The 26,891-nt window shown below is 43.8% G+C and overlaps 1 protein-coding gene across 1 annotated transcript; it reads left to right on the forward strand.

Moving 5' to 3' along the window:
• Positions 1-4,691: 4,691 nt before the first annotated feature.
• LOC138357423 (piggyBac transposable element-derived protein 4-like) lies at positions 4,692-5,962 on the forward strand. Its single transcript, XM_069314274.1, has 2 exons — positions 4,692-5,261; positions 5,891-5,962. The coding sequence occupies exons 1-2, from the start codon at positions 4,692-4,694 to the stop codon at positions 5,960-5,962; spliced, it is 642 nt and encodes a 213-aa protein (XP_069170375.1).
• The last annotated feature ends 20,929 nt before the right edge of the window (positions 5,963-26,891 follow it).

Here is a 26,891-nt window from a genome sequence, read left to right on the forward strand (position 1 = left end):
CCTGGGGAGGTGTTAACATGTTCTGGTATGGAGAATGAAAGCCGGACATAGCTGCCGTTATAGTTATCAATTCGATCCAGCAGCTGAGGTTGAATTTCTAGGGCAGGTGGAGGAGAGGGGGAAAGAGGTGGCGGGGATGATGGGATATGGCTGGGAGGGGTGGGGGGTGGTGATAACCCACCCCTCCGAGATGAATGGGTGAGACCGCTGGGTCAGCTATTACGCCAGACGGTGCTAACAAGTCAGAATTGACAGACGCTGGCGGGTCAAGGTCACGGTCTGCTGAGCTGTCGTCTGAGTCACTGTCTGAGATGAAAATGGTACGATTCTCACCACTGCTGCTGCTGCTGCTGCTGCTGCTGCTGCTGCTGATGCTGCTGCTGCTGCTGCTGCTGATGCTGCTGCTGTTGCTGTCATAGCTGTCGCTGATTGATTGGGGTACGGGGCTGGGGGAGGAACGGAGGGTTGAGTGAGCGCGTGAACGAGTCCTCCCCTCCTTGTGAGAGCCGGAAGTGGCCACTGTCTGCCCTGCTGTGTCACTCTCACAGCCACTGCTGCTGCTGCCGCTGGATGCCAAATCTATGCACAGCGGTGTGTCGTCGTCTGTAAAAAAAAAAAAAGAAAAACATATTATCTCTAGAAAGAATGAAGCATATATATCTCTAGAAAGAATGAAAGTGTATATATATATATATATATATATATATATATATATATATATATATATATATATATATATATATATATATAAATATATTATGAGGTAGGGGAACAGACTAGTGGGAATTAATATGTTTAGGAAATAGACTGAAATCAGACAGTAATAACTTACTTATGTCCTGGTGAAGGGGTTGGGCAGGTGAGTGGGTATGAATCCGTAACATCGTGTTACCAAGATGAGATATGGTCTCATAGCCCTCCATCTGGCGGCGTGGCTGACCTTGATGAAGGGGTGGGGGGTGGCCGCGAGTGAGATGTGCTCTCCTTAGCTCAGTGTGTGAGGAATGGGGTATAGGCTCGATGGCGTCGATCTGTTCCCTCCGTCGATTGAGGTAGGGATTATAACCTGAAATGAAATAAATGATATTCAGCATGGGTGAATGGGGAAAATATGTTTATTATGCATGAGTGTTCGCTTGCAAGTGGATGAAATTCAGATATGAGAAGTGTATTTTATATGCTACCTACGTTTATATGAAGTTTCATTCCGGCGATGACCTCCTCGCGGGGCTGGTGAGCAATAAGGACACTTCACGGTTTTGTAAACTGAAATTGGAAAGAACATATTTAACTGTGTGGAATGTAATAGCCCGAATGAGTGAATATTCTCACACTATAGTAGTTTACACGCGATATTTCACCTGTGGATGCCATAAAATGAACTGTGGAATATTAAATAATAATAACACTCACGGTTATCACAGAAAATCTGCTGACATCGCTTGCATTTGATGTCGTAATGTCCTAGGGGCGGTTTTTCACAGCTTGCGCATTGCAGCCGACACAGTTGATTTGCTGATGGAATATAAAACACTCCGCATTTCATGCAGGCTGTAGAGCTTCGCCTTTCCATGACATGGAGCTGTATGGTGTGTGTGTAGCGGATGAAGTCTCGCAGGGAACTGGCGGCGCGTTTGTATGTGAGGGGAGTGAAATGCCCGGGTCAAATGAGAAGTGATTGATGGCTGACAGGTGTGGGTCTGTCGTATGTACTTCGCTCCCCTCCTTAACGAATCCACAGTGTATGAGGACTCGCCGTGGGGCGAACATCTCCACTCTGAAGACAACGAAAACCCTTTAGACAAATGGCCCACTTCCGCAGGAGGGTGCTCTCTCGCTCTCTTACCCATCGACACTTGCGACTTCCTGTAGGGGGAAGCTAATGGACCTCCTGGCGTTCCTCTCAGGTACAGGGGTTCTCCTCTCCCTCCCCCCTCCCCAAACATCCTCTACTCACGATCATAAAACTATTATCATTAATTCTATGACAATCTCCTTCCTCATATTCCACTCTTATCCTTGTATTTTCATACGTCTTCCCAAAAATTCCCTTTGTGACTAGAGCGAGGGGCTGCACCTGCTCACCCGCCACTCAAGACCACCTCCGACACGCGCCAAACTTCCGGGAAATTCCCCTCCCAAACCCCCTGTGACTAGACACCCGCGCTGCGACGACGACCGCGCGCACCACCTGGCACCCATCAACATAACTTACTCTCTTTCCTGACCACATACCCAAACACAGGACGCTCAAACGCGTCCGAAACGCGCCAAACTTCCGGGAAAATCCCCAAAAACCCTGAGTGACTAGACACCTGTGCACCACCTGTCGGGTGGCACTCACCTGAGTGCCACCTGGCAGCTGGTGCGCGCGGTTCTAGTCACATATTTCACTACTGACTACCCACCCCTATAACCGAATTCACTTACAACCATGGCGATGTTGTTCTAATGGACAGCAACAGCCGCACGTTCAGAGTGGCTTATAGGTTGTATTGTTACTGTTCACCCACACAGCCAGGGTACCTTGACGATAGTAAAAGTAAAGTGCAAAGGCACCACTAGCCTCAAGACATTATAAAAGTTAGTACCACTGGAGTTGGCTGGAGAAGAAGTCGCCAAGAGACCTCCAATACTGGACGTCCATCCTGTACGTACTGCTGCACAAGAAAAAGGAGTAATGAAGTGTTCGGCCAGTCCTAAACAGTGGGTTCCGATCCATGTTTCTTTTCCCTGGAATTATGTGGGAAATTTCCCACACAATATTTATTTATAGTTATTATATTTTACCTAACTAAATATACATCAGGAAAAGATAGTTTCTGTTGTTGTGTAGAACCATCAAAACAAAATTAAAGTTAAGTTTATCTTCAATAGGAAGAAATGTAAATAATTCCTCCACTCATTGTGGAGAAAATGTGACCGCCACGTCACAAACATGTTGAGTACAGAGCGTATTTGTGTCTATACATAAATATTTAATTCATAGAAGCTGGTTATGGTTTTCAGCATAAATTAACCAAATAAATAAAAGTTGAAATCATTTTAAAGAAAGGAAAATTTAAATACCTCTCCTCTGGGATTGTGATAAAATATATATGGGCAAGAGCGCTCCTTGACTGAGAAAGGAGACTCGCCATATTACACTTAACCCAAACGGAACACACTCTAAGGGAGTACCTAAGTAACAGAAGACAGCGAGTCACTGTGAGGGGTGAGGTCTCAGATTGGCGAGACGTCACCAGTGGGGTCCCGCAGGGTTCAGTCCTTGGACCCATACTCTTTCTTATATATGTCAATGATCTCCCAGAAGGTATAGAATCATTCCTCTCATTGTTTGCTGATGTTGCAAAAATTATGAGGAGGATTAAGACGGTGGAAGACAGTATGAGACTACAAGATGACCTAGACAGACTGCATGAATGATCCAATAAATAGCTACTAAAGTTCAACCCGAGTAAATGTAAGGTAATGAAACTATGCCGTGGAAACAGGAGGCCAGACACAGGATACAGAATGGGAGATGAAGTCCTTCATGAAACGGACAGAGAGAGAGAAGGATCTAGGAGTTGATATCACACCAATCCTGTCTCCTGAAGCCCACATCAAAAGAATAACATCTGCGGCGTATGCGAGGCTGACTAACATCAGAACTGCCTTCAGGAACCTGTGTAAGAAATCATTCAGAACCTTGTATACCACATATGTAAGACCAATCCTGGAGTATGCGGCCCCAGCATGGATCTCGTACCTTGTCAAGCACAAGCCGAAGCTTGAAAAAGTTCAGAGATATGCCACGAGGCTAGTCCCAGAACTAAGTGGCATGAGTTACGAGGAAAGGCTGAGAGAAATGCACCTCACAACATTAGAAGACAGAAGAGTAAGGTGAGACATGATCACTACCTACAAAATTCTCAGCAGATTGACAAGGTAGATAAAGATAAACTGTTTAACATGGGTGGTACGCGAACAAGGTGACACAGGTGGAAACTGGGTGCCCAAATGAGCAACAGGGACGTTAAAAAAAACTTTTTCAGTGTCAGAGTAGTTAACAGATGGAATTCATTAGGCAGTGATGTGGTGGAGGCTGACTCCATACAGAGTTTTAAACGTAGATAGGATAGAGCCCAGTAGGCTCAGGAATCTGTACACCAGTTGATTGACAGTTGAGAGGCGGGACCATAGAGCCAAAGCTCAAACACCAAAAGCACAATTAGGTGAGTACACTTGATGCAGGGCTGGAGTTTTGAAGAGTATTAATAATCACTTTCATGCCCACGGCACGTGGATACACGCCGGTTTATTTCTATCGCTTGTGTGGTCGCGTCGTACATTTACGGTCCGTTTTAAAATAATTGTAAAAAATCCAACTTAAATCCGATTTACTTGGGGTTTCTTTCAAACTGCGCACCATGAAATTCCCGTTATATTAATGGGAATAAACAGGCTCCCAACTATGCGCATGTATTGGCAGACAAATAAACCATGGCATGCAAGATTCTTCAACATGTTTATGACGAGCAGACGGTTTCAACACATAGGCCAGTTTTTTCATACGTTCAACAACAATGCAGTGCCAGTGAACAATACAGAAAAATTGATCAAAGTGAGACCAGTGATGAACTACCTGAAACAGATGGTTTCAAGAAGTGTATAGCCCAGTAAAAGAGTTGTGTTTGGATGAAGGCACAATGGCATGGCGAGGCCGGTTGTCGTTCAAAGTGTACAATCCAAACAAACCAGACAAATATGGCGTGAAATTATATATGCTAGCCGAATCAACATCTGGCTACATTTATGGATTTGACGTGTATTGTGGCATTGGTCAAACCATCATGGAAACAGTTACTGGTTTGATGCGGCCATTATTGAACAAAGGGCACTACCTCTATATGGATAACTTTTACAACTCGGTTACCCTTACAGAGAAGTTGCGAGAAGTGGGGGTCTACACGTGTGGAACAATTAGACTCGTACGTGGCGCCCCAAAAGACCTGCAACATATAGCGAAGACTAAGATTGATGTGGATACCACAGTCTACCGCCGCAAGGACAACACCTTCATTCTGCTGTGGAAAGACAAGCGAGTTGTCTCTATGATTACCAACCTCCACAATGCAGACATAAATAGAGTTCAAAAACACAAACGAGTTCGTAGGCCAGATGGACCAACAGGACTAGAGCAGATTGTGGTGAACAAACCACAGGCAATTGTTGACTACAATAAGTTCATGAAGGGTGTTGACCACTTTGATCAAATGGTAAAGTATTACCATTTCGCCAGGAAATGTCACAAGTGGACAAAGAAAATAACCTTTTATTTCCTGCAAATGGCTTTGCAAAACGCTTATGTATTGTACAAGGCCAACACAGATGACCGAAAGAAACTAACTCTGCTCCAGTTTCATGAGGTTGCTATTTGGTCTTTATTGAAATTTGACAAGGAAGAGTGGCCTGCAACAACTACACCATCTCCTCATCTAGTTCATGCTCCAGACATAAATGATGACACTGGTCCTGTGTATCCTGCTGCTAACCCGTCAACACCTGGCCCGTCGGGTGTTAGGCGCCCTCTCTTCACGTCGACACCTCGTGCTGAAGCCGGCCATGAATCTGATGAAGATATTTCATCTGCTACACTGTTGTTTGAAGACAATGGTGAGAGCGATGACTCAGACTGTAGTGTACTACCAACACAGAGACAACAGGGACATGTTGTTTTATCAGAGACTCGCCTGAACTACAAATTGAAGCATGAACTTGTAAAACTACCCAAACGTCGCAGGTGTTGTGTGTGTTCAAAGTCGGGTATCAGGAAGGAAACTGGTATAGCATGCAAGACATGCGATGTTCCACTTTGTGTCATACCTTGTTACACCACTTATCACAGGAAAAGGGTGTATTGGGTGGACAAGAAGTAACCACCCGCACCAGCTTCACTCCACCTACGAACATCTGTTAAGCAACTTCAGGAATCGGTACCTGAAGGAGGTGGAGTGGAGAGAAAATGCTCAACTTATTTTTCTACAATCGTCTTTCCTTTGGTAAGTACACATAATTGTCCTAGGTTGTTGTAGTATTGTAGTCTATTTTCTTAGGAATATTTTGATACCTAAATGACAACTGTAGCACGAAAACTAAAGTAAGTATACACGAAACACGAGAAACTTTTTTTGTGGGTGTTGCGGGTGTGAGTTGGAGTGTCCAGAGCGGGTTCCTGGAGTGTGTGTTCGGCCGTCTCTACAGGTGTGACTTCCCAATAATTGTATTTGATAGTCATATGTCTGTGTAGGGAATTTTATTCCAAACACTATACAAGAAAAAAAAAACGGTGTGAAACAAGTATAAACTTGAAAAACATGAACAAAGTAAAAACTTTTGACGCTCACGGGTTCAAACACGCGTAAGATTTTATTCGCTGCAAATTTATTTGACGGTCTGTTGACCAATTCTACCCATGTTCTTATAGAACTTTCTATTGCGAACACATTGCTAGAAAAATGAAATACGTAGCTTGAGAAATAATGTCAGGACAGTGAAATAAGTATAAACTTTCAAAGCGCTGTATCACAAGTGTCGTCGCCACTGAAATCACGGCTAACACCTCGGCCACTTCCCACACCTGTGCGGGTCACCCCATTTCATAATTATACATTCATATGCATATGTCTGGGTGGAGAATTTTATTGCGAGTTCAGTGATATCAAAATCAACACTGTAGGATCTGTGGAGCTGACAACAAACGAAAGAGTATGAACATTTACTTCCTGTTTGGGTGTTACGGCGAGTCATCTTCGTGTTTATTTATCTCGTGGTGGGATAGCAAATGCTTTGGTGACATTTTATGCATATGATCATGTAGAGAATTTTATTGTCAATACATTGATACCAAAATTAAATACGTAGCTCAAGAATTGATGTTAGGAGCGTTACAAGATTATACACCTTTTTTGTGTTTACGCTTGAGCGCCCAAAACGCCGCGCGCACAATGCGCTTTTTTTTTTCTCAAGTGCAGCGCGCGCGAAAGTGATGTGACCACAGTTGATTGACAGTTGAGAGGCGGGATCAAAGAGCCAAAGCACAAACCCCGCAAGACCTATTAAGTGAGTACACTTGATGCAGGGCTGGAGTTTTGAAGAGTATTAAGGTTCCTATGGTACACTCAGCTGATTGACTTCTTCTACAATAAAAAGCCTTGTTCCATTTCTGATATAGTTATAGGGAGTGGCCCTTCTTAGTTTACCAGCCTGATATGGTTATGTGGCATGATCAACCAGCACTGATGGGTAAGTATTCCCGATAATAAATCACCCTAATTCGTGATTTAATAACTCAATAAATTTTGTATGCATTACTGCAATGTATATTGTAGGCAGGCTGGCGTCCAGACTGAGAGCAAGACCGTACAGCAAAGCAACGCCATAAATCCAAATTCTTAACTTAATTAACAGATTTTTTTAAGATTAGTTATTTATGGTTTTAAATATAATCCCCCCCCCCCCCCCAAAGTGTGTGAGGAGTCAGTTGCAGACTGATTCAGTCCACTACTTTTAATAAAATAAACTTATAATGTAATTAAATATATAATTAAACAAAATTTAATAATTTATCATATAAAATTAAACTTAATAAATATTGCTCTCATATGTAAATTTCCACAGTCCTTCCTTGGTGTCCATGGGAAGAGGTGGGTCTGACTAAAGTGTCCATGGGAAGAGGTGGGTCTGACTAAAGGTGTCCATGGGAAGAGGTGGGTCTGACTAAAGTGTCCATGGGAAGAGGTGGGTCTGACTAAAGGTGTCCATGGGAAGAGGTGGGTCTGACTAAAGTGTCCATGGGAAGAGGTGGGTCTGACTAAAGGTGTCCATGGGAAGAGGTGGGTCTGACTAAAGTGTCCATGGGAAGAGGTGGGTCTGACTAAAGTGTCCACGGGAAGAGGTGGGTCTGACTAAAGTGTCCATGGGAAGAGGTGGGTCTGACTAAAGGTGTCCATGGGAAGAGGTGGGTCTGACTAAAGTGTCCATGGGAAGAGGTGGGTCTGACTAAAGTGTCCATGGGAAGAGGTGGGTCTGACTAAAGTGTCCATGGGAAGAGGTGGGTCTGACTAAAGTGTCCATGGGAAGAGGTGGGTCTGACTAAAGGTGTCCATGGGAAGAGGTGGGTCTGACTAAAGTGTCCATGGGAAGAGGTGGGTCTGACTAAAGGTGTCCATGGGAAGAGGTGGGTCTGACTAAAGTGTCCATGGGAAGAGGTGGGTCTGACTAAAGGTGTCCATGGGAAGAGGTGGGTCTGACTAAAGTGTCCATGGGAAGAGGTGGGTCTGACTAAAGGTGTCCATGGGAAGAGGTGGGTCTGACTAAAGTGTCCATGGGAAGAGGTGGGTCTGACTAAAGGTGTCCATGGGAAGAGGTGGGTCTGACTAAAGTGTCCATGGGAAGAGGTGGGTCTGACTAAAGTGTCCATGGGAAGAGGTGGGTCTGACTAAAGTGTCCATGGGAAGAGGTGGGTCTGACTAAAGGTGTCCATGGGAAGAGGTGGGTCTGACTAAAGTGTCCATGGGAAGAGGTGGGTCTGACTAAAGGTGTCCATGGGAAGAGGTGGGTCTGACTAAAGTGTCCATGGGAAGAGGTGGGTCTGACTAAAGTGTCCATGGGAAGAGGTGGATCTGAATAAAGTGTCCATGGGAAGAGGTGGGTCTGACTAAAGGTGTCCATGGGAAGAGGTGGGTCTGACTAAAGGTGTCCATGGGAAGAGGTGGGTCTGACTAAAGGGGTCCATGGGAAGAGGTGGGTCTGACTAAAGTGTCTATGGAGGAAGAGGTGGGTCTGACTAAAGTGTCCACGGGAAGAGGTGGGTCTGACTAAAGGTGTCCATGGGAAGAGGTGGGTCTGACTAAAGGTGTCCATGGGAAGAGGTGGGTCTGACTAAAGGTGTCCATGGGAAGAGGTGGGTCTGTCTAAAGGTGTCCATGGGAAGAGGTGGGTCTGACTAAAGGTGTCCATGGGAAGAGGTGGGTCTGACTAAAGGTGTCCATGGGAAGAGGTGGGTCTGACTAAAGGTGTCCATGGGAAGAGGTGGGCCTGACTAAAGGTGTCCATGGGAAGAGGTGTGTCTGACTAAAGGTGTCCATGGGAAGAGGTGGGTCTGACTATATGTGTCCATGGGAAGAGGTGGGTCTGACTAAAGTGTCCATGGGAAGAGGTGGGTCTGACTAAAGTGTCCATGGGAAGAGGTGGGTCTGACTAAAGTGTCCATGGGAAGAGGTGGGTCTGACTAAAGGTGTCCATGGGAAGAGGTGGGTCTGACCAAAGGTGTCCATGGGAAGAGGTGGGTCTGACTAAAGTGTCTATGGAGGAAGAGGTGGGTCTGACTAAAGTGTCCACGGGAAGAGGTGGGTCTGTCTAAAGGTGTCCATGGGAAGAGGTGGGTCTGACTAAAGGTGCCCATGGGAAGAGGTGGGTCTGACTAAAGGTGTCCATGGGAAGAGGTGGGTCTGACTAAAGGTGTCCATGGGAAGAGGTGGGTCTGACTAAAGGTGTCCATGGGAAGAGGTGGGTCTGACTAAAGTGTCTATGGAGGAAGAGGTGGGTCTGACTAAAGTGTCCACGGGAAGAGGTGGGTCTGACTAAAGGTGTCCATGGGAAGAGGTGGGTCTGACTAAAGGTGTCCATGGGAAGAGGTGGGTCTGACTAAAGTGTCCATGGGAAGAGGTGGGTCTGACTAAAGTGTCCATGGGAAGAGGTGGGTCTGACTAAAGGTGTCCATGGGAAGAGGTGGGTCTGACTAAAGTGTCCATGGGAAGAGGTGGGTCTGACTAAAGGTGTCCATGGGAAGAGGTGGGTCTGACTAAAGTGTCCATGGGAAGAGGTGGGTCTGACTAAAGTGTCCATGGGAAGAGGTGGATCTGAATAAAGTGTCCATGGGAAGAGGTGGGTCTGACTAAAGGTGTCCATGGGAAGAGGTGGGTCTGACTAAAGGTGTCCATGGGAAGAGGTGGGTCTGACTAAAGGGGTCCATGGGAAGAGGTGGGTCTGACTAAAGTGTCTATGGAGGAAGAGGTGGGTCTGACTAAAGTGTCCACGGGAAGAGGTGGGTCTGACTAAAGGTGTCCATGGGAAGAGGTGGGTCTGACTAAAGGTGTCCATGGGAAGAGGTGGGTCTGACTAAAGGTGTCCATGGGAAGAGGTGGGTCTGTCTAAAGGTGTCCATGGGAAGAGGTGGGTCTGACTAAAGGTGTCCATGGGAAGAGGTGGGTCTGACTAAGGGTGTCCATGGGAAGAGGTGGGTCTGACTAAAGGTGTCCATGGGAAGAGGTGGGCCTGACTAAAGGTGTCCATGGGAAGAGGTGGGTCTGACTAAAGGTGTCCATGGGAAGAGGTGTGTCTGACTAAAGGTGTCCATGGGAAGAGGTGGGTCTGACTATATGTGTCCATGGGAAGAGGTGGGTCTGACTAAAGTGTCCATGGGAAGAGGTGGGTCTGACTAAAGTGTCCATGGGAAGAGGTGGGTCTGACTAAAGTGTCCATGGGAAGAGGTGGGTCTGACTAAAGGTGTCCATGGGAAGAGGTGGGTCTGACCAAAGGTGTCCATGGGAAGAGGTGGGTCTGACTAAAGTGTCTATGGAGGAAGAGGTGGGTCTGACTAAAGTGTCCACGGGAAGAGGTGGGTCTGTCTAAAGGTGTCCATGGGAAGAGGTGGGTCTGACTAAAGGTGCCCATGGGAAGAGGTGGGTCTGACTAAAGGTGTCCATGGGAAGAGGTGGGTCTGACTAAAGGTGTCCATGGGAAGAGGTGGGTCTGACTAAAGGTGTCCATGGGAAGAGGTGGGTCTGACTAAAGTGTCTATGGAGGAAGAGGTGGGTCTGACTAAAGTGTCCACGGGAAGAGGTGGGTCTGACTAAAGGTGTCCATGGGAAGAGGTGGGTCTGACTAAAGGTGTCCATTGGAAGAGGTGGGTCTGACTAAAGGTGTCCATGGGAAGAGGTGGGTCTGTCTAAAGGTGTCCATGGGAAGAGGTGAGTCTGACTAAAGGTGTCCATGGGAAGAGGTGGGTCTGACTAAAGGTGTTCGTGGGAAGAGGTGGGTCTGACTAAAGGTGTCCATGGGAAGAGATGGGCCTGACTAAAGGTGTCCATGGGAAGAGGTGGGTCTGACTAAAGGTGTCCATGGGAAGAGGTGGGTCTGACTAAAGGTGTCCATGGGAAGAGGTGGGTCTGACTATATGTGTCCATGGGAAGAGGTGGGTCTGACTAAAGTGTCCAAGGGAAGAGGTGGGTCTGACTAAAGTGTCCATGGGAAGAGGTGGGTCTGACTAAAGTGTCCATGGGAAGAGGTGGGTCTGACTAAAGTGTCCATGGGAAGAGGTGGGTCTGACTAAAGGTGTCCATGGGAAGAGGTGGGTCTGACCAAAGGTGTCCATGGGAAGAGGTGGGTCTGACTAAAGTGTCTATGGAGGAAGAGGTGGGTCTGACTAAAGTGTCCACGGGAAGAGGTGGGTCTGTCTAAAGGTGTCCATGGGAAGAGGTGGGTCTGACTAAAGGTGTCCATGGGAAGAGGTGGGTCTGACTAAAGGTGCCCATGGGAAGAGGTGGGTCTGACTAAAGTGTCTATGGAGGAAGAGGTGGGTCTGACTAAAGTGTCCACGGGAAGAGGTGGGTCTGACTAAAGGTGTCCATGGGAAGAGGTGGGTCTGACTAAAGGTGTCCATGGGAAGAGGTGGGTCTGACTAAAGGTGTCCAAGGGAAGAGGTGGGTCTGACTAAAGGTGCCCATGGGAAGAGGTGGGTCTGACTAAAGGTGCCCATGGGAAGAGGTGGGTCTGACTAAAGGTGTCCATGGGAAGAGGTGGGTCTGACTAAAGGTGCCCATGGGAAGAGGTGGGTCTGACTAAAGTGTCTATGGAGGAAGAGGTGGGTCTGACTAAAGTGTCCACGGGAAGAGGTGGGTCTGACTAAAGGTGTCCATGGGAAGAGGTGGGTCTGACTAAAGGTGTCCAAGGGAAGAGGTGGGTCTGACTAAAGGTGCCCATTGGAAGAGGTGGGTCTGACTAAAGGTGCCCATGGGAAGAGGTGGGTCTGACTAAAGGTATCCATAGGAAGAGGTGGGTCTGACTAAAGTGTCCATGGAAAGAGGTGGGTCTGACTAAAGGTGTCCATGGGAAGAGGTGGGTCTGACTAAAGTGTCCATGGGAAGACGTGGGTCTGACTAAAGGTGCCCATGGAAAGAGGTGGTTCTGTCTAAAGGTGTCCACGGGAAGAGGTGGGTCTGACTAAAGTGTCCACGGGAAGAGGTGGGTCTGACTAAAGTGTCCACGGGAAGAGGTGGGTCTGACTAAAGTGTCTATGGAGGAAGAGGTGGGTCTGACTAAAGTGTCCATTTGAAGAAGTGGGTATGACTAAATTGTCTATGGAGGAAGAGGTGGGTCGGACTAAAGTGTCCACGGGAAGAGGTGGGTGTTATGACCACCCATACATCAGTATGATCATACCTGAGATTGGTGTAGAAGTGTGCTCAAACTATACAGTGATGTCTTGGTTGATAGCCTCGTATCACGAATATTGTGTATATGATGTAATCTTATGTTACCTTATATTAATCTTATTTAATGTATTGTCAATGTATGACATACATTTCCCAGTCTATATTAATTCTGTATCAATGATGTATGCCATATATATATATATATATATATATATATATATATATATATATATATATATATATATATATATATATATATATATATATATATATATATATATATGTATATAGTAGAACCTCTTGGTGGAACTAACCAGATTCACCAACACATGTCTAGCTGGCAACATACCAGCGTCCATAAGACCTATCTTTTTTGAGGCATCTCTCTGTGCTCTAAAGAAAAAGGATGGAGGGATCAGGCCAATAGCTGTGGGCAATTCTCTCCGGCGTCTCGTCGCAAAGGCAGCTGCAAGAACAGTTAGTGATGCAGCGGCCAACATGCTGAAGCCAAAACAGCTCGGGTTTGGCATTCCACAAGGGTGTGAGGCGGCAGCCCATGCAGCTCGAGCCTTCATCGCCAACATCACAGACGAAAAGGCCCTTATCAAGCTAGATTTCAAAAATGCCTTCAATTTGGTGCGGAGGGATGCTGTACTCCGTGCGGTTCATAGTCATTTCCCTTCCCTCTACCCTGTTGTACATTCATGGTACAGTATGGATCTTAAGCTACTTTTTGGCGAACATGAAATTGACTCGCGAGAAGGCGTCCAACAGGGTGACCCCCTTGCTCCTCTCCTTTTCTGCTTAGTCATCAAACAAGTCACAGAGGTTCTGTCCAGCGAGCTTAACATCTGGTTCTTGGATGATGGTACCCTAGCTGGTTCCCAAGACTCAATCCTGGAGGACATCAGAAAAATCCAGGAGCAAGGTGCAGTTTTAGGCCTCACCCTGAACCCTTCTAAATGTGAAATAATATGTTCCAACCAGGGCATCGTAGAGAGAATAGAGGGTCTTCTGCCAAATATTCATAAAACTAAACCTGAAGACAGCACACTCCTAGGAGCTCCCCTGGGGTTGAAAGCCATCGATGAGGTCCTTGATAAGAAAATCGCCGACCTTAAGAGGATGGATGGGAGGATTGAGGATATTGATGCTCATGATGCACTCTACCTCATCACCAGATGTCTGTCCCTCCCCAGGTTAACCTACTTTCTGAGGTGTTCACAATCTAACAGTAGCCAAAAACTAAGTGAGTATGACCGGTTACTGAAATCAATGCTAGAAAAAGCCCTTAACCTCTCTCTCGATGACCTACAGTGGAAACAAGCCTCTCTTCCCGTAAGACTTGGGGGCCTCGGAGTTCGAACAGCAACGCAAATCGCTGTTCCAGCCTTCCTGTCCTCCTTATCAGCATCCGACGACCTTGTGAAGGAAATTCTACCTGCCCACTTACATCAGCTGGCAGGTGTACATGATCCCAATTTTACACTCTGTGCCACAGAGTGGGCCTCTCGTGCAGGCCAATCACCTCAACCACCATCCCCAAAAGCTCACAAGCAATCCAGCTGGGATGGCCCCATTGTAGACCAAGTTGCTGCAGAATGCCTGGGTGCTGCAACAACACAACACGACATTGCTCGCCTCACAGCAGTAGCAGCACCACATGCAGGGGATTTCCTGTTAGCAACCCCAATGTCGGCAACTGGCACGCGTCTCACACCACACGCCCTCCGAATTGCTGTGGCCCTCCGCCTTGCTGCCCCAATCCACACCAGATATAGGTGTATTTGCGGCGAGGTGGTGGCTGACAGGTACGGCCACCATGGCCTACTCTGCCAAAGCACAGGGGGATGGCACTCGAGGCACAGTGAAGTTAACGACATCATCAAGAGGAGCCTCACCACAACTGGATGCCCAGCTGAAAGAGAGCCCCGTTACCTAACGCCCCGTAACTCTGATGCTCTTATTGGTCGCCCGGATGGTATCACAGTGAACCCCTGGAAGAATGGCAAGCAGTTGGTATGGGACTACACGTGCGTATCAACCCTGGCTAACACCTACATTAACCTCAGTGTTGCACAACCAGGTGGCGCTGCCACCCACAGGGAAGCAGCCAAATCCCGTAAGTATAGAGAACTGGATCACCACTACAATTTTGTCCCCATTGCTTCTGAGACACTCGGCGCCTGAGGTAAAAGTGCTACCAGTTTTTTGAAGGAACTGGGTTCTAGGCTCATTGAAACAACAAGGGACCCAAGAGCTGCAAGCTTTCTTTTCCAGCGCCTCAGTGTGGCGATACAGAGGGGAAATGCGCACTGCATCCAGGGTTCTTGCCCGCCATCTGAGGAGCTGGAGGAACTCGACAACCTATGATAACCATCTTTGTAACCCATATGTAATTCCTTTTTTGTAACAAAGTTCAAATAAAGTAAATATATATGTGTACATACAAAAGAATGGGGGTGGGGGTGGTAGGAGAAGATAATATTAGTGTTCAGTGAGAAACCACAAGGTCTCTTCTGAATACTTTTTATTTTCTTCTCCGAGGCTATGGGTCCCCACATTGGCACCAGAGGTGGTACCCTCACAAATTTTATATATATATATATATATATATATATATATATATATATATATATATATATATATATATGTGTATATCACGAAAATAAACACGTGATTAAGAATGTGACAATGTCAGACCACGGAGGAAAAATGAAACAGGAAATTTCCTTAAGTACTTTCGTATATTAAATACATCTTCAGAAGGTTTCTGAAGACCTTCTGAAGATGTATTTAATATACGAAAGTACTTAAGGAAATTTCCTGTTTCATTTTTCCTCCGTGGTCTGACATTGTCATATATATATATATATATATATATTGGTAGCAGTCTTTCCTGTAGACATATATTATTAAATATGACCGAAAAAGTAAGATTAATAATTCTAACACGAATTTTCTCAATCTTTCGTACATTTCTTTTCACTGTTGGAGGTAAATCAAAAATCAATTCTCCAAAATTCATTTAAAAAACAAAAAAAAAAAATGAATATTGGAGAATTGATTTTTGATTTACCTCCAACAGTGAAAAGGAATGTACGAAAGATTGAGAAAATTCGTGTTAGAATTATTAATCTTACTTTTTCGGTCATATTTAATAATATATATATATATATATATATATATATATATATATATATATATATATATATATATATATATATATATATATTTATATATATATATATATACATATATATATATATATATATATATATATATATATATATATATATATGTATATATATATATATATATATATATATATATATATATATATATATATATATATATATATATATATATATATATATATATATATATTAGATGTTTAGTTATAGCAGTAGCCTAATGTCCTAGATTTGAAAAACATCCTTGTATGATTATTGTAAGTAATGCTACATCAATGCTATCTAGGTAACATTATGTGGACCATGTTAGAGAGTGTATACATTTAGTTTACATATGTATTCATCACATGTATACTGAGAAGATTCCATATGAGTGTTGTACCTTGCATTACTCATTTGTCTTGACATTATTTGAAATTATGGCACTGTGAACTGTTTTCCACTTAGACAATCTTATGATACACATGTTGTATATATTAAATATATTTATTATCTTTGTATGCATATGTATAGCCGTTGGTAATGTCTTTGAATCCTCCCTAACCCCCCCCCCCCATTCCCCTCTCCCCCAGTGAAGTACCGACTCTGCCAGTGTTGCCATCTCGTATCCGTGTGATTTCTTTGTGTACTTATTTTGTATTTCATGGTAATTTCTTTAATGTATCGAATTGCTATTATATATCATTATGTAAGTTTGTGCCTTATACTCTTAAGTTGTTGTATAGCGAATTAGAAGTTCCTGAATGAGTTTATATTGTAAAGGAGTTAGTGAGATTTGAAAGTTGAAGGTATGTTGACTTATTAGAGGTGGTAACAGTGTCGCCTCTTGGTAAAAGTGCCTCAAGACGTCACTGTTCTTTGGTCTTTTCAGGCGAGCGGACGTGTTAGGTTGTTGTCCGTGATTTGTGACCTTATATTGGGGTATTGTGCCTGCTAGATGTTAATCATGTAACTGTATGTATGTATATGGATCATTTTCTACTGTTGTCCATTATGTATACCAGGTGGTAGGTGATTATTATGTGTCTTAGTGAAGTGATATATTTTGAGGAACTTGTGAAATGCCAAGGTGCTGTATGTGATAGTATTCCTCTTACCTCATGTATTATTGGTTGACACACCACCATCCTTGTTGGTATTAGCAGCATATAGGCACTAGTGTTCCACTGCGCTAGGCAAGGTTCCTGGTGTCAGCTAGTGTTGATTGATGCAGTTTATAGACTTGTATTTGATGTATCATGCCCAGTTGTTGAGAAGCTGGATATGTGTGTGAAATTAGTAGAGTATTGTAGTATTACTGTTATGGAAGGTTATTAATGCCAGTAAACTGGAATATTTGTTGCTAGCTTTTTACTCCCCCTAGAACCTTGAGTGATATGTGGCCAGGCTATGTGTTCCAGTGATGCTGAAGGCTACTACCTTAAAATAGGTATATGGGGGTTATATCTCCCCGATCATGACATAGAGATTATTAAAAGTGGGCGCCTAGTCCGTGATCATCAATAAGGTAACTCCTGTTGTTTGAGGTTCTTTATGAAGTAACTCCTGTGTTTCCAGGACAATTATTGTTGTAATCCTAGTGTTGAGGATTAACAATTATATATGACACAGTAGACCTTATCCATGATTATTTTCTAGCTTGTTGTGCCTATTTGAAGTGAATGTTACGGTATCATTTCCTTGAAGACGCTTTGATGACTTGTGTTTCTGTATTATGATTCAGCTTGCAGTCCTATGTGAACCCAGTTATTACTGCACTTGCAACACTGCACGACAGAGGTAAACGTTACATTTTTGTTGCAGGGTCATATGCTAATTAGTATATTCTTATTGTGGTATAATATTTTTTTCTGAAAGTGTCTAAATAATTAATTATTATGGAGCAATTAGTAAAAGAAATTTTGCAAAATCCATCAGTAGATAGGATTAAGACCTTGACAAAATCCGTGTTGATTTGTATGGGAAAAACCTTAGAGTTAGAAGTGGCACCCAGAATGACAAAAGCTAAGATACTGAGAAATATTTTTTCTGCATCTAGTAGAAGATGGCTTGTTAAGTGATGAGGTATTAGAAAAATACCCTGATGAGTTTGAGAGTACTGCCAGACTAAGAAGGCAGGAGTTAGAGCTTCAACTAAAGCAAGTTGAGTTTGAAAGGTTTAAGTGTGTAGAAGAAACTAAACAAAGATAAGAAGAAACTAAACAAAGAGAAGAGGAAACTAAGCAGAGTTAGAGACAGTTAGAATTAAACAGCAGATGGCTGAGGCGCAGATTAGGCTTAAGGAGAAAAAGTTAGAAGCTGCAGCAGCTGCCAGTAGTGAGGGCTCTAAGGGAAGTTCTCGTATAAGTAGTCACAGTCGTGGACGTTACTTCCCTAAAGGGTTTGAATTACCCAAATTTAATGAGAAGGACCTGAACTGTTTTTCTTACACTTTTCCAAGCTAGCTACTAGTTTCAAATGGCCAGAAGATTCTTGGGTGACCATTATGCAAGGTCAGTTGTGAGGGAAGGCAAAAGAAATTTTCGCTTCGCTCCCATTCGAAGACAGCTTTCATTAACCCACAGTAAAAAAGAGGATCTTGCAAGTGTATGAACTAAATGCAGAAGCATTAAGACAAAAGTTTAAAGGTCTCAAGCATGCACCTGATCAGACAGTTACAGATTTTGCTCGAGTAAAAGAGTCAATTTTTGACTGGTGGTTAAACCGAAATAATATTCATGATTTGTTGCCACTTATGCAGCTCATCTTATTTGAAGAACTTTCGTCTTGTTTGCCTGCAAAGTTGACCATGGCACTAGCCACAGGTAGACGTTCTTACAAAGATGTTCATGAGTTAGCTATGTTGGCAGGTGAACATGAGTCGATTTATAAGATACCGTATAACAATTTTAACATGGCACCTAAAACATTCACTTCTAGGCAGTTAAATTCTGAAAGGTCAAAGAATAGTCATTATCATGCAAAATCTGTTCTTATAGCCAGGGCAGACCAAGCATCTGTTAGATCTAAGGGTACTGTTAACCTAAGTAAAGCTACATCAGATTCGACAAGTTCGACTGATGTGAAACAATGTAATTATTGTCACAAGAAAGGTCATGTTGTTCGTCATTGTTTCAGGTTACATCGGGAATTATGACCAAATGCCTGGGTGGTGAGTAGAAGTAGGCAATCTTGAAGTTATCTTGAGATGATTTTGGGGCTTTTTTAGTGTCCCCGCGGCCCGGTCCTCGACCAGGCCTCCACCCCCAGGAAGCAGCCCGTGACAGCTGACTAACACCCAGGTACCTATTTTACTGCTAGGTAACAGGAGCATAGGGTGAAAGAAACTCTGCCCATTGTTTCTCGCCGGCGCCTGGGATCGAACCCAGGACCACAGAATCACAAATCCCGCGTGCTGTCCGCTCGGCCGACCGGCTCCCTTACGACCGGCCGGCCGGCAAGGTCATAATTCTGAGACATTTGGTAAGAGTAAGCCACAGTGGCTTGCTGATTTTGACCCTTACATGATTCATGCAAAAATGGTTGGAGTTGTAGACAAGTGGATTCCTGTAGTTATGTTTAGAGACACTGGTGCACCGTTAACTTTGATTACTTTCAGTATGTTGTCCAAGGTCAAGAAGATTGACCTGGACAAAGTAATTCTTATACAGGGTATAGTTGAGGTAGTGTAACGTGTTCTCCTCATGCAAGTTTACATTAAATCCCCCTATACTCCTGGACTATGTACTGTAGGTGTGTGTGATACCTTACCTATTCCTGGTGTCGATATAATTCTTGGAAATGACATTGCCGGCATTATGTTAAACAGCCATCTTCCCATTTTGTTCAATAACCCAGGTAGAGTTCTCTCAGAAACGAGTGAGATTGATCCTAAAGTGTATCCAGCCTGAGCAGTCACCAGATCTCAAGTCACCAAGTCCCTGAGTGATGTTCCAATCCTACAACCGGAGGGATGGCTGGAAAACCTTCAACGTTAGAACCGGAAATTAACTTGGTTGACACTTTTATGTCTAGGTAGGATGAAGTTAGTGCAGTTGAGGGAGTTGTGCCAAGTAAAGAAGTTGTACCTTATGTTACTACCTCTTCCCCTAAGTTTGATATAAAATTCCACACCTTAACCCAACTTCAACAGAGTGATCATAGTTTAAATGCCTGTTTTTCTGAAGCTGTTAAGGAAGAGGATGCTTTGATAGATGATGTTGGATACTTCCTCCGAGATCAGATGCTGATGAGACGATGGAGAACTAAGTTATCTCCCTCATCAGAGGACTGTGAGAGTGTTGCCCAGCTTGTGGTCCCCCAAAGCATACCGTGAACAAGTCTTCTCAGCTGCCCACGACGATCCATTAAGTGGTCACCAAGGGATTAGTCGAATGTTATACCAGGTATCAAAATATTTTTATTAGCCTAGTCTTAAAAAAGACATTGGTGAATATTGTAGACAGTGTGTAACCTGTCAAATAGTGCGTAAACCTTATCAGAGTGTACCCAAAGCTCCCCTGCATCCAATTGTAGTTCCAAGTGAACCTTTTTCCCACATCATTATCGACTGTGTAGGCCCTTTGAATAGGACAAAGTCAGGTCATGTATTTTTAATAACCTTAATGTGTGCCACATCCAAGTTTCCAGAAGCTTATCCAGTAAGAAACATAAGAGCAAAGACAGTTATCCATCACTTGACGAAATTCTGTACTTTGTTTGGACTACCTCGAGTTATCCAGACTGACAACGGTAGCAATTTTCGGTCTGCAGAGTTCAAACAATTTTGTGAGAAGTACCAAATAGAACATCGTGTGTCCAGTGCTTATCATCCACAAAGTTAAGGTGCCTTGTAGAGATTTCACCAGACTATGAAGCAGATGATACGAACTGTTGGTGAAGACTCCAGACGAAATTGGGATGAAGACTTACCTTTTATCTTGTTTGCAGCTCGAAATGGTTTACAGCATTCCTTGGGTTGTTCCCCGTTCCAATTAGTTTTCGGACACCAAGTGAGAGGCCCAATCCAGTTGCTGAGTGAAAGGTTGTTGGGAAACGTCTCTCTCCCTGATGGAAGTCGTCTGTTGAGTGAGATCCAGTCGAAGTTGAAGAAGTACCAAGACGTGGCAAGCGAGCATCTGAAGAAGTCGCAGTTGAAGATGACACAGAACCATGACAAGAAGTTCAGGGTGAAGTTCAGAAGTTTTCAGCCAGGTGATCTTGTTCTCGTTTTAAAGTCCATAGTGGAAACTGCTTTAGCTCATCATTTTGAAGGTCCGTTTGAAGTTGTTTGCAGACGTTCTGAGTTAACTTATAAAATAAAAGTCTGCAGGACCCTTCCAAGGTTATGGTAGTGCACATTAACAGGTTAAAAACATTTCAAGGCTCCAGGCCAGTGTCATGTGTGGTACAGGACACAGTCACCCCTGAGAACCATATATCTGATGACTTGTGTAATCATACCTTTTGTAATTCTTGGTTTGAGGAGATGATGGGACATTTGGATGAGGTTAAACAGGGAGAGTTGAGAATGTTACTACACCAGTATTCTATTCTGTTTGGAGAAGTTCCTACCCAGACCTCTGTTTTGAGCCATGATATTCAGCTTACAGACACCACCCCTATTCGTATGCATCCGAATAGAGTATCTCCAGAAAAGAGAGATATTATCAGGAGGGAAGTGGAGTTCCTCCTGGAAAAAGGTCTAGTTACACCCAGTCAGAGTTCCTGGAGTTCACCATGTTTGTTAGTTCCTAAACCGGATGGGAGTTGCCGCTTGTGTACTGATTACAAGCGGTTAAATAAGGTAACTGAAGTAGACACTTTCCCATTGTCATTGCTTGATGATTGTATCGACTAGATTGGTCACTGTCAATATATATCTAAACTCTATTCGTCCAAGGGTTATCATCAAGTGCCTTTGACAAGTCGAGCTAGTGAGTATTCAGCTTTTGTAACACCTGATGGTTGTTTTCAGTATAACGTTATGCCTTTTGGTCTTAAAAATGCCCCAGCAACCTTCCAGAGATTAATGAATTTGTTGCTGCAGGATATTCCCAATTTCCGTCCTTATTTAGATGACATTGTTTTATTTAGTGATTCTTGGCAAGAACATTTGCAGGGTTTAAATTTGTTGTTTGCTAAGTTGCAAGAGGCCAATCTTACTGTTAACCCAAAGAAATGTAATTTTGCTAGAGGTACAATTGTTTATCTAGGGCACGAGGTTGGTCAAGGTCTCAATGTATCATGCCTTTATCTGATAAAATTAATGTCATTGTTAATTATCCTATCTTGACTAACAAAAAAAACAAGTTCAACGATTTTTAGGGATGTGTGTCTATTACCGTAGGTACTGTAAGAACTTTTCTATAGTAGCTTCACCTCTGACTGATTTGTTGCAGCAGAGAACTAAACTTAAGTGGACTCCCCAGTGTCAAGAAGCCTTTGATGGATTTAAAAGGAATCTTATCTTCATCCCCAGTCCACGCTAGTCCTGATTTTACTATGTCTTTTATCATGTATATCGATGCTTCTGATTTGGGTGCAGGTGCTGTCCTACTCCAGATTGGATGTGATAATGTTGAGCATCCTGTATAATATTTTTCGAGAAAGTTCCCTAGTACAGAGAGAAATTACTTTGTTGTTGAGTAGGAGACTTATGCTCTTGTGTTGGCATGCAAGAAGTTTGAAGTAAATTTACATAGAAATAAGGTTGATGTATAAACTGACCATAATTCTTTAATATTTATTGACAGAACGAAAATCCATAATAAAAAAATTTTGAGGTGGTCTTTGTATCTGCAGAAATTCAATCTCCATATCCATCATATTCCTGGAAAGTTAAATGTTCTGGCTGATGAATTGTCTAAACGTTTCCCTGAACAAACCTATGTTGAAGACCCACCCTAAAATTTCGTGATTTACCATCATGAGATAATGATAATAATTACTGGTAAGTGCTGAGTTACATGTAATTGATTTAAAACTTGATGATGTTATATTCATATTATATATATATTATATATATATTCTGTATATTGTAGTAGTTGATGCGGTATTTGTGCTTGCACCGTATATTTGTGCAGCTCATGTAGATTATTGTGAATATATATGTATTATTCATGATGTGTGTTTTTGCGGTCCATGTCTGTAAGAATGTGTACACTGTGTCTCACATTGTACTCATTTATTGCGATGGAGGGATGTTATGACCACGTATACACTAGTATGATCATACTGAGAGTGGTGTATGATGTGCCCAAACTATACAGTGATAGCTTGGCTGATAGCCTCGTATCACGAATATTGTAAGTAGTATCTAATCTTTTGTGATAGTATATTACTATAACTTTGTGTATTGTCAATGTATGGATACACAACTAAGTACATTCTGTTTCAGTATCAATGATGTATGCCATGTAATTGTGGACATATATTTATAAGTATAGTGATAGCAGTAGCCTAATGTCATGAAGTCTGAAAAACATCCTTGTATGCTTATTGTATGTAATGCTACATAAGTGCTGTATAGGTAACATAATGTGGACCATGATAGAGAATATATACATTTAGGTCTCGGATGTATTACTCACATGTATACAGCGTAGTTTCCATTTTAGTGTTGTACCTTGCATTGTCCTCTTGTCATGTCATTTAAAGAAATCATGGCACTGAGAAATGCTTTCCACCTAGACAAGCTTTTGATACACAGGTTTTATATATCTACTTCACTTTTATATTCATGTATACATAGGTATAAACAGTTGGCCAACGTCATTGAATCCTCTTCAACCCCTCTTCCTCTCCCCCCCCCCCCCCCGTGATGTACCGACTTGCGCCAGCGTTACCTTGTCTTATCAATATGAAATCTTTGTGTATATATTTTTGTATCCTGATAAATTCTCTAATGTATTGAATTCTTATTATGTAAGGTTGTGCCTTATACTCTTTACTTTGCCGTATATTAAATTAGAAGTTCATGAGTGAGTTATGTCTGTAAATGAGCAAGAGAGAGTTGAAAGTTGAGGGTCAGTTGACTCAGGGAGTTTGGATACAGTGTCACCCACGAGCAGGCTGGCTCAAGGTGCCATTACTCCTTGACTTTCCCAGACCAGCTCATGTGTAGCTTTCTGGTCAGAGATTTGTGACGTTATTTGGGGGCACAAATCTAGTGCCTGTTAGATTTAGTATCATGCAACAGTATGTATAAACATGGATCATTTCTACTGTTGTTCAACATGTATACAAGGTGGTAGAGATTTTATATGTCTTTCTGAGGTGAAATTCTGAAGAACTTAAGTAATGCCAGGGTGCTCTGTGTGATATTGTTTCTTCATTCCTCATGTGTTACTGGTAGTGACACCACCACCCTGTTTTGGTATTTTTTTTATCTTTATTTAAGAAAATACAATATAAATTACATATAGAGTCTCGTCGTGGACGTGGTGGTGAGCAGACGTGTTTTGATTCGCTCTGCTACTGGCGTCTGGTGGGTGGACGTGTTTGTCGTCGCTGTTGGCCGGCGTGTTGACGGATGGGCGGATAACGTCACGCTGGGGGTGGTATATGTGCCGTCATGGGCTCCTACACACCTCCACTAAAGCGGAAGGAGTCCATAGGACTCAAGTTTAGTTGTCATGCTGATCCCGACCTTGTATCCACCACGATCTTCGATGTGTTACAGATCAAGCAGGAAGAAATATTTGGTTACCAACCACTGCCAGGGAACAGAGTGGTGTTGAAATTTGAAAACAATGTGGCGTTTTCAGAGTTTCTTAAGAAGTATGATGATGACATTCTAAGTTTACCTAATGGGAAAGGATCAGTACAAGTGATTAATTTACGCAAAACGTTTACATACGTTTCTGTGAGGGATGCGCCATTTGAAATGTTGAATAGAACTACTATACACATTTGCAGCATATAGGCGCTAGTGTTCCAATGCGCCAGGCATAGTTCCTGGTGTCAGCAAGTGTAGATTGATGCACTTTCCAGACCTGTATTTGATGTATCATTGCCAGCTGATGAGAAGCTGGATATAAAGTAATAGTGTGTGGTATCAGTAGAATGTATTATTTTTTAATGTTATGTGGATTGAGGTATTAATGCCAGTAAACTTTAATGTTTGTTGCTAGCCTTTCACTCCCCTTGAACCTTGATAAATATAATTGGCCAGGCTATGTGTTCCAGTGATGCTGAAGGTTACTCTCTCTTAACAATTAAGTGGAGGTTCTTGTCCGTGTCTTTTAACATTGAAATGGAGACCGTGACTCATAACAGCATAGCTCATAACATATTATTATGGGGGCACTGACTGTGATCCATAACACACCACACTTGTCTCACCACCACACCTGTCTCACCGTCACTACCACCACCACACCTGTCTCACCGTCACTACCACCACCACCACACCTGTCTCACCGTCACTACCACCACCACCACACCTGTCTCACCGTCACTACCACCACCACCACACCTGTCTCACCGTCACTACCACCACCACACCTGTCTCACCGTCACTACCACCACCACCACACCTGTCTCACCGTCACTACCACCACCACACCTGTCTCACCGTCACTACCACCACCACCACACCTGTCTCACCGTCACTACCACCACCACACCTGTCTCACCGTCACTACCACCACCACCACACCTGTCTCACCGTCACTACCACCACCACCACACCTGTCTCACCGTCACTACCACCACCACACCTGTCTCACCGTCACTACCACCACCACCACACCTGTCTCACCGTCACTACCACCACCTCCACACCTGTCTCACCGTCACTACCACCACCACACCTGTCTCACCGTCACTACCACCACCACACCTGTCTCACCGTCACTACCACCACCACACCTGTCTCACCGTCACTACCACCACCACACCTGTCTCACCGTCACTACCACCACCACCACACTTGTCTCCCTGTCACTACTACCACCACCACACCTGTCTCACCGTCACTACCACCACCACACCTGTCTCACCGTCACTACTACCACCACCACACTTGTCTCCCTGTCACTACTACCACCACCACACTTGTCTTAGTCACTACCACCACACTTGTCTCCCTGTCACTACTACCACCACCACACCTGTCTCACCGTCACTACCACCACAACACCTGTCTCACCGTCACTACCACCACCACCACAATTGTCTCACCGTCACTACCACCACCACACCTGTCTCACCGTCACTACCACCACCACCTCAATTGTCTCACCATCACTTCCACTACCGCCACACATGTCTCACCGTCACTACCACCACCACCACAATTGTCTCACTGTCACTACTACCACCACCACACCTGTCTCACCGTCACTAACACCACCACCACAATTGTCTCACCGTCACTTCCACTACCGCCACACATGTCTCACCGTCACAACCACCACCGACCATCACACTTGTCACTGTCACTACTACCACACTTGTCTCCCTGTCAATACCACCAACACCACTCTTATTTCACCGTCACTACAACCACCTACGACCACTATTGTCTCCCCGTCACTACCATCACCACCACCACACTTGTTTCACCGTCATTACCACCACCCATTACACCTGTCTCAATATCACTACCACTACCACACATTTTTCACCGTCAATAGCACAATCCACGACCACAATTGTCTCACTGTCACTACCACCAGCGAGTAACGGTGAGTGGGACGACATCAGAGTGGCGAGATGTCACCAGCAAAGTCCCACAGGGCTCTGTACTTGGACCCATCCTGTTTCTAAGCTAATATATGTAAACGATCTTCCGGAGGGTATAGACTCATTCCTCTCAATGTTTGCTGATGATGCAAAAATTATGAGAAGAATCAAGACGGATGAAGATAGACAGAGACTACAGGATGACCTGAACATACTGGAGGAATAGTCTAGAAAATGGCTGCTAAAGTTCAACTCAGGACAGTGTAAGGTAATGAAATTAGGCGACGGGAGCAGGAGGCTGAACACAAGGTATCATCTGGGAGGTGAAATCCTGCAAGAGTCAAATAGAGAGAAAAATCTGGGGGTTGATATCACACCGAGCCTGTCCTCAGAGGCCCACATCAAAAGAATATCATCAGCGGCATATGCTAGACTGGCCAACATAAGAATTGCCTTTAAAAACTTGTGTAAGGAATCGTTCAGGACCCTGTATACCACTTATGTAAGACCAATCCTGGAGTATGCAGCTCCAGCCTTGAGTCCATACCTA

The sequence above is a fragment of the Procambarus clarkii genome, chromosome 78 (genome assembly GCF_040958095.1).
Source record: "Procambarus clarkii isolate CNS0578487 chromosome 78, FALCON_Pclarkii_2.0, whole genome shotgun sequence".
NCBI classification, from domain to species: Eukaryota; Metazoa; Arthropoda; class Malacostraca; order Decapoda; family Cambaridae; genus Procambarus; species Procambarus clarkii.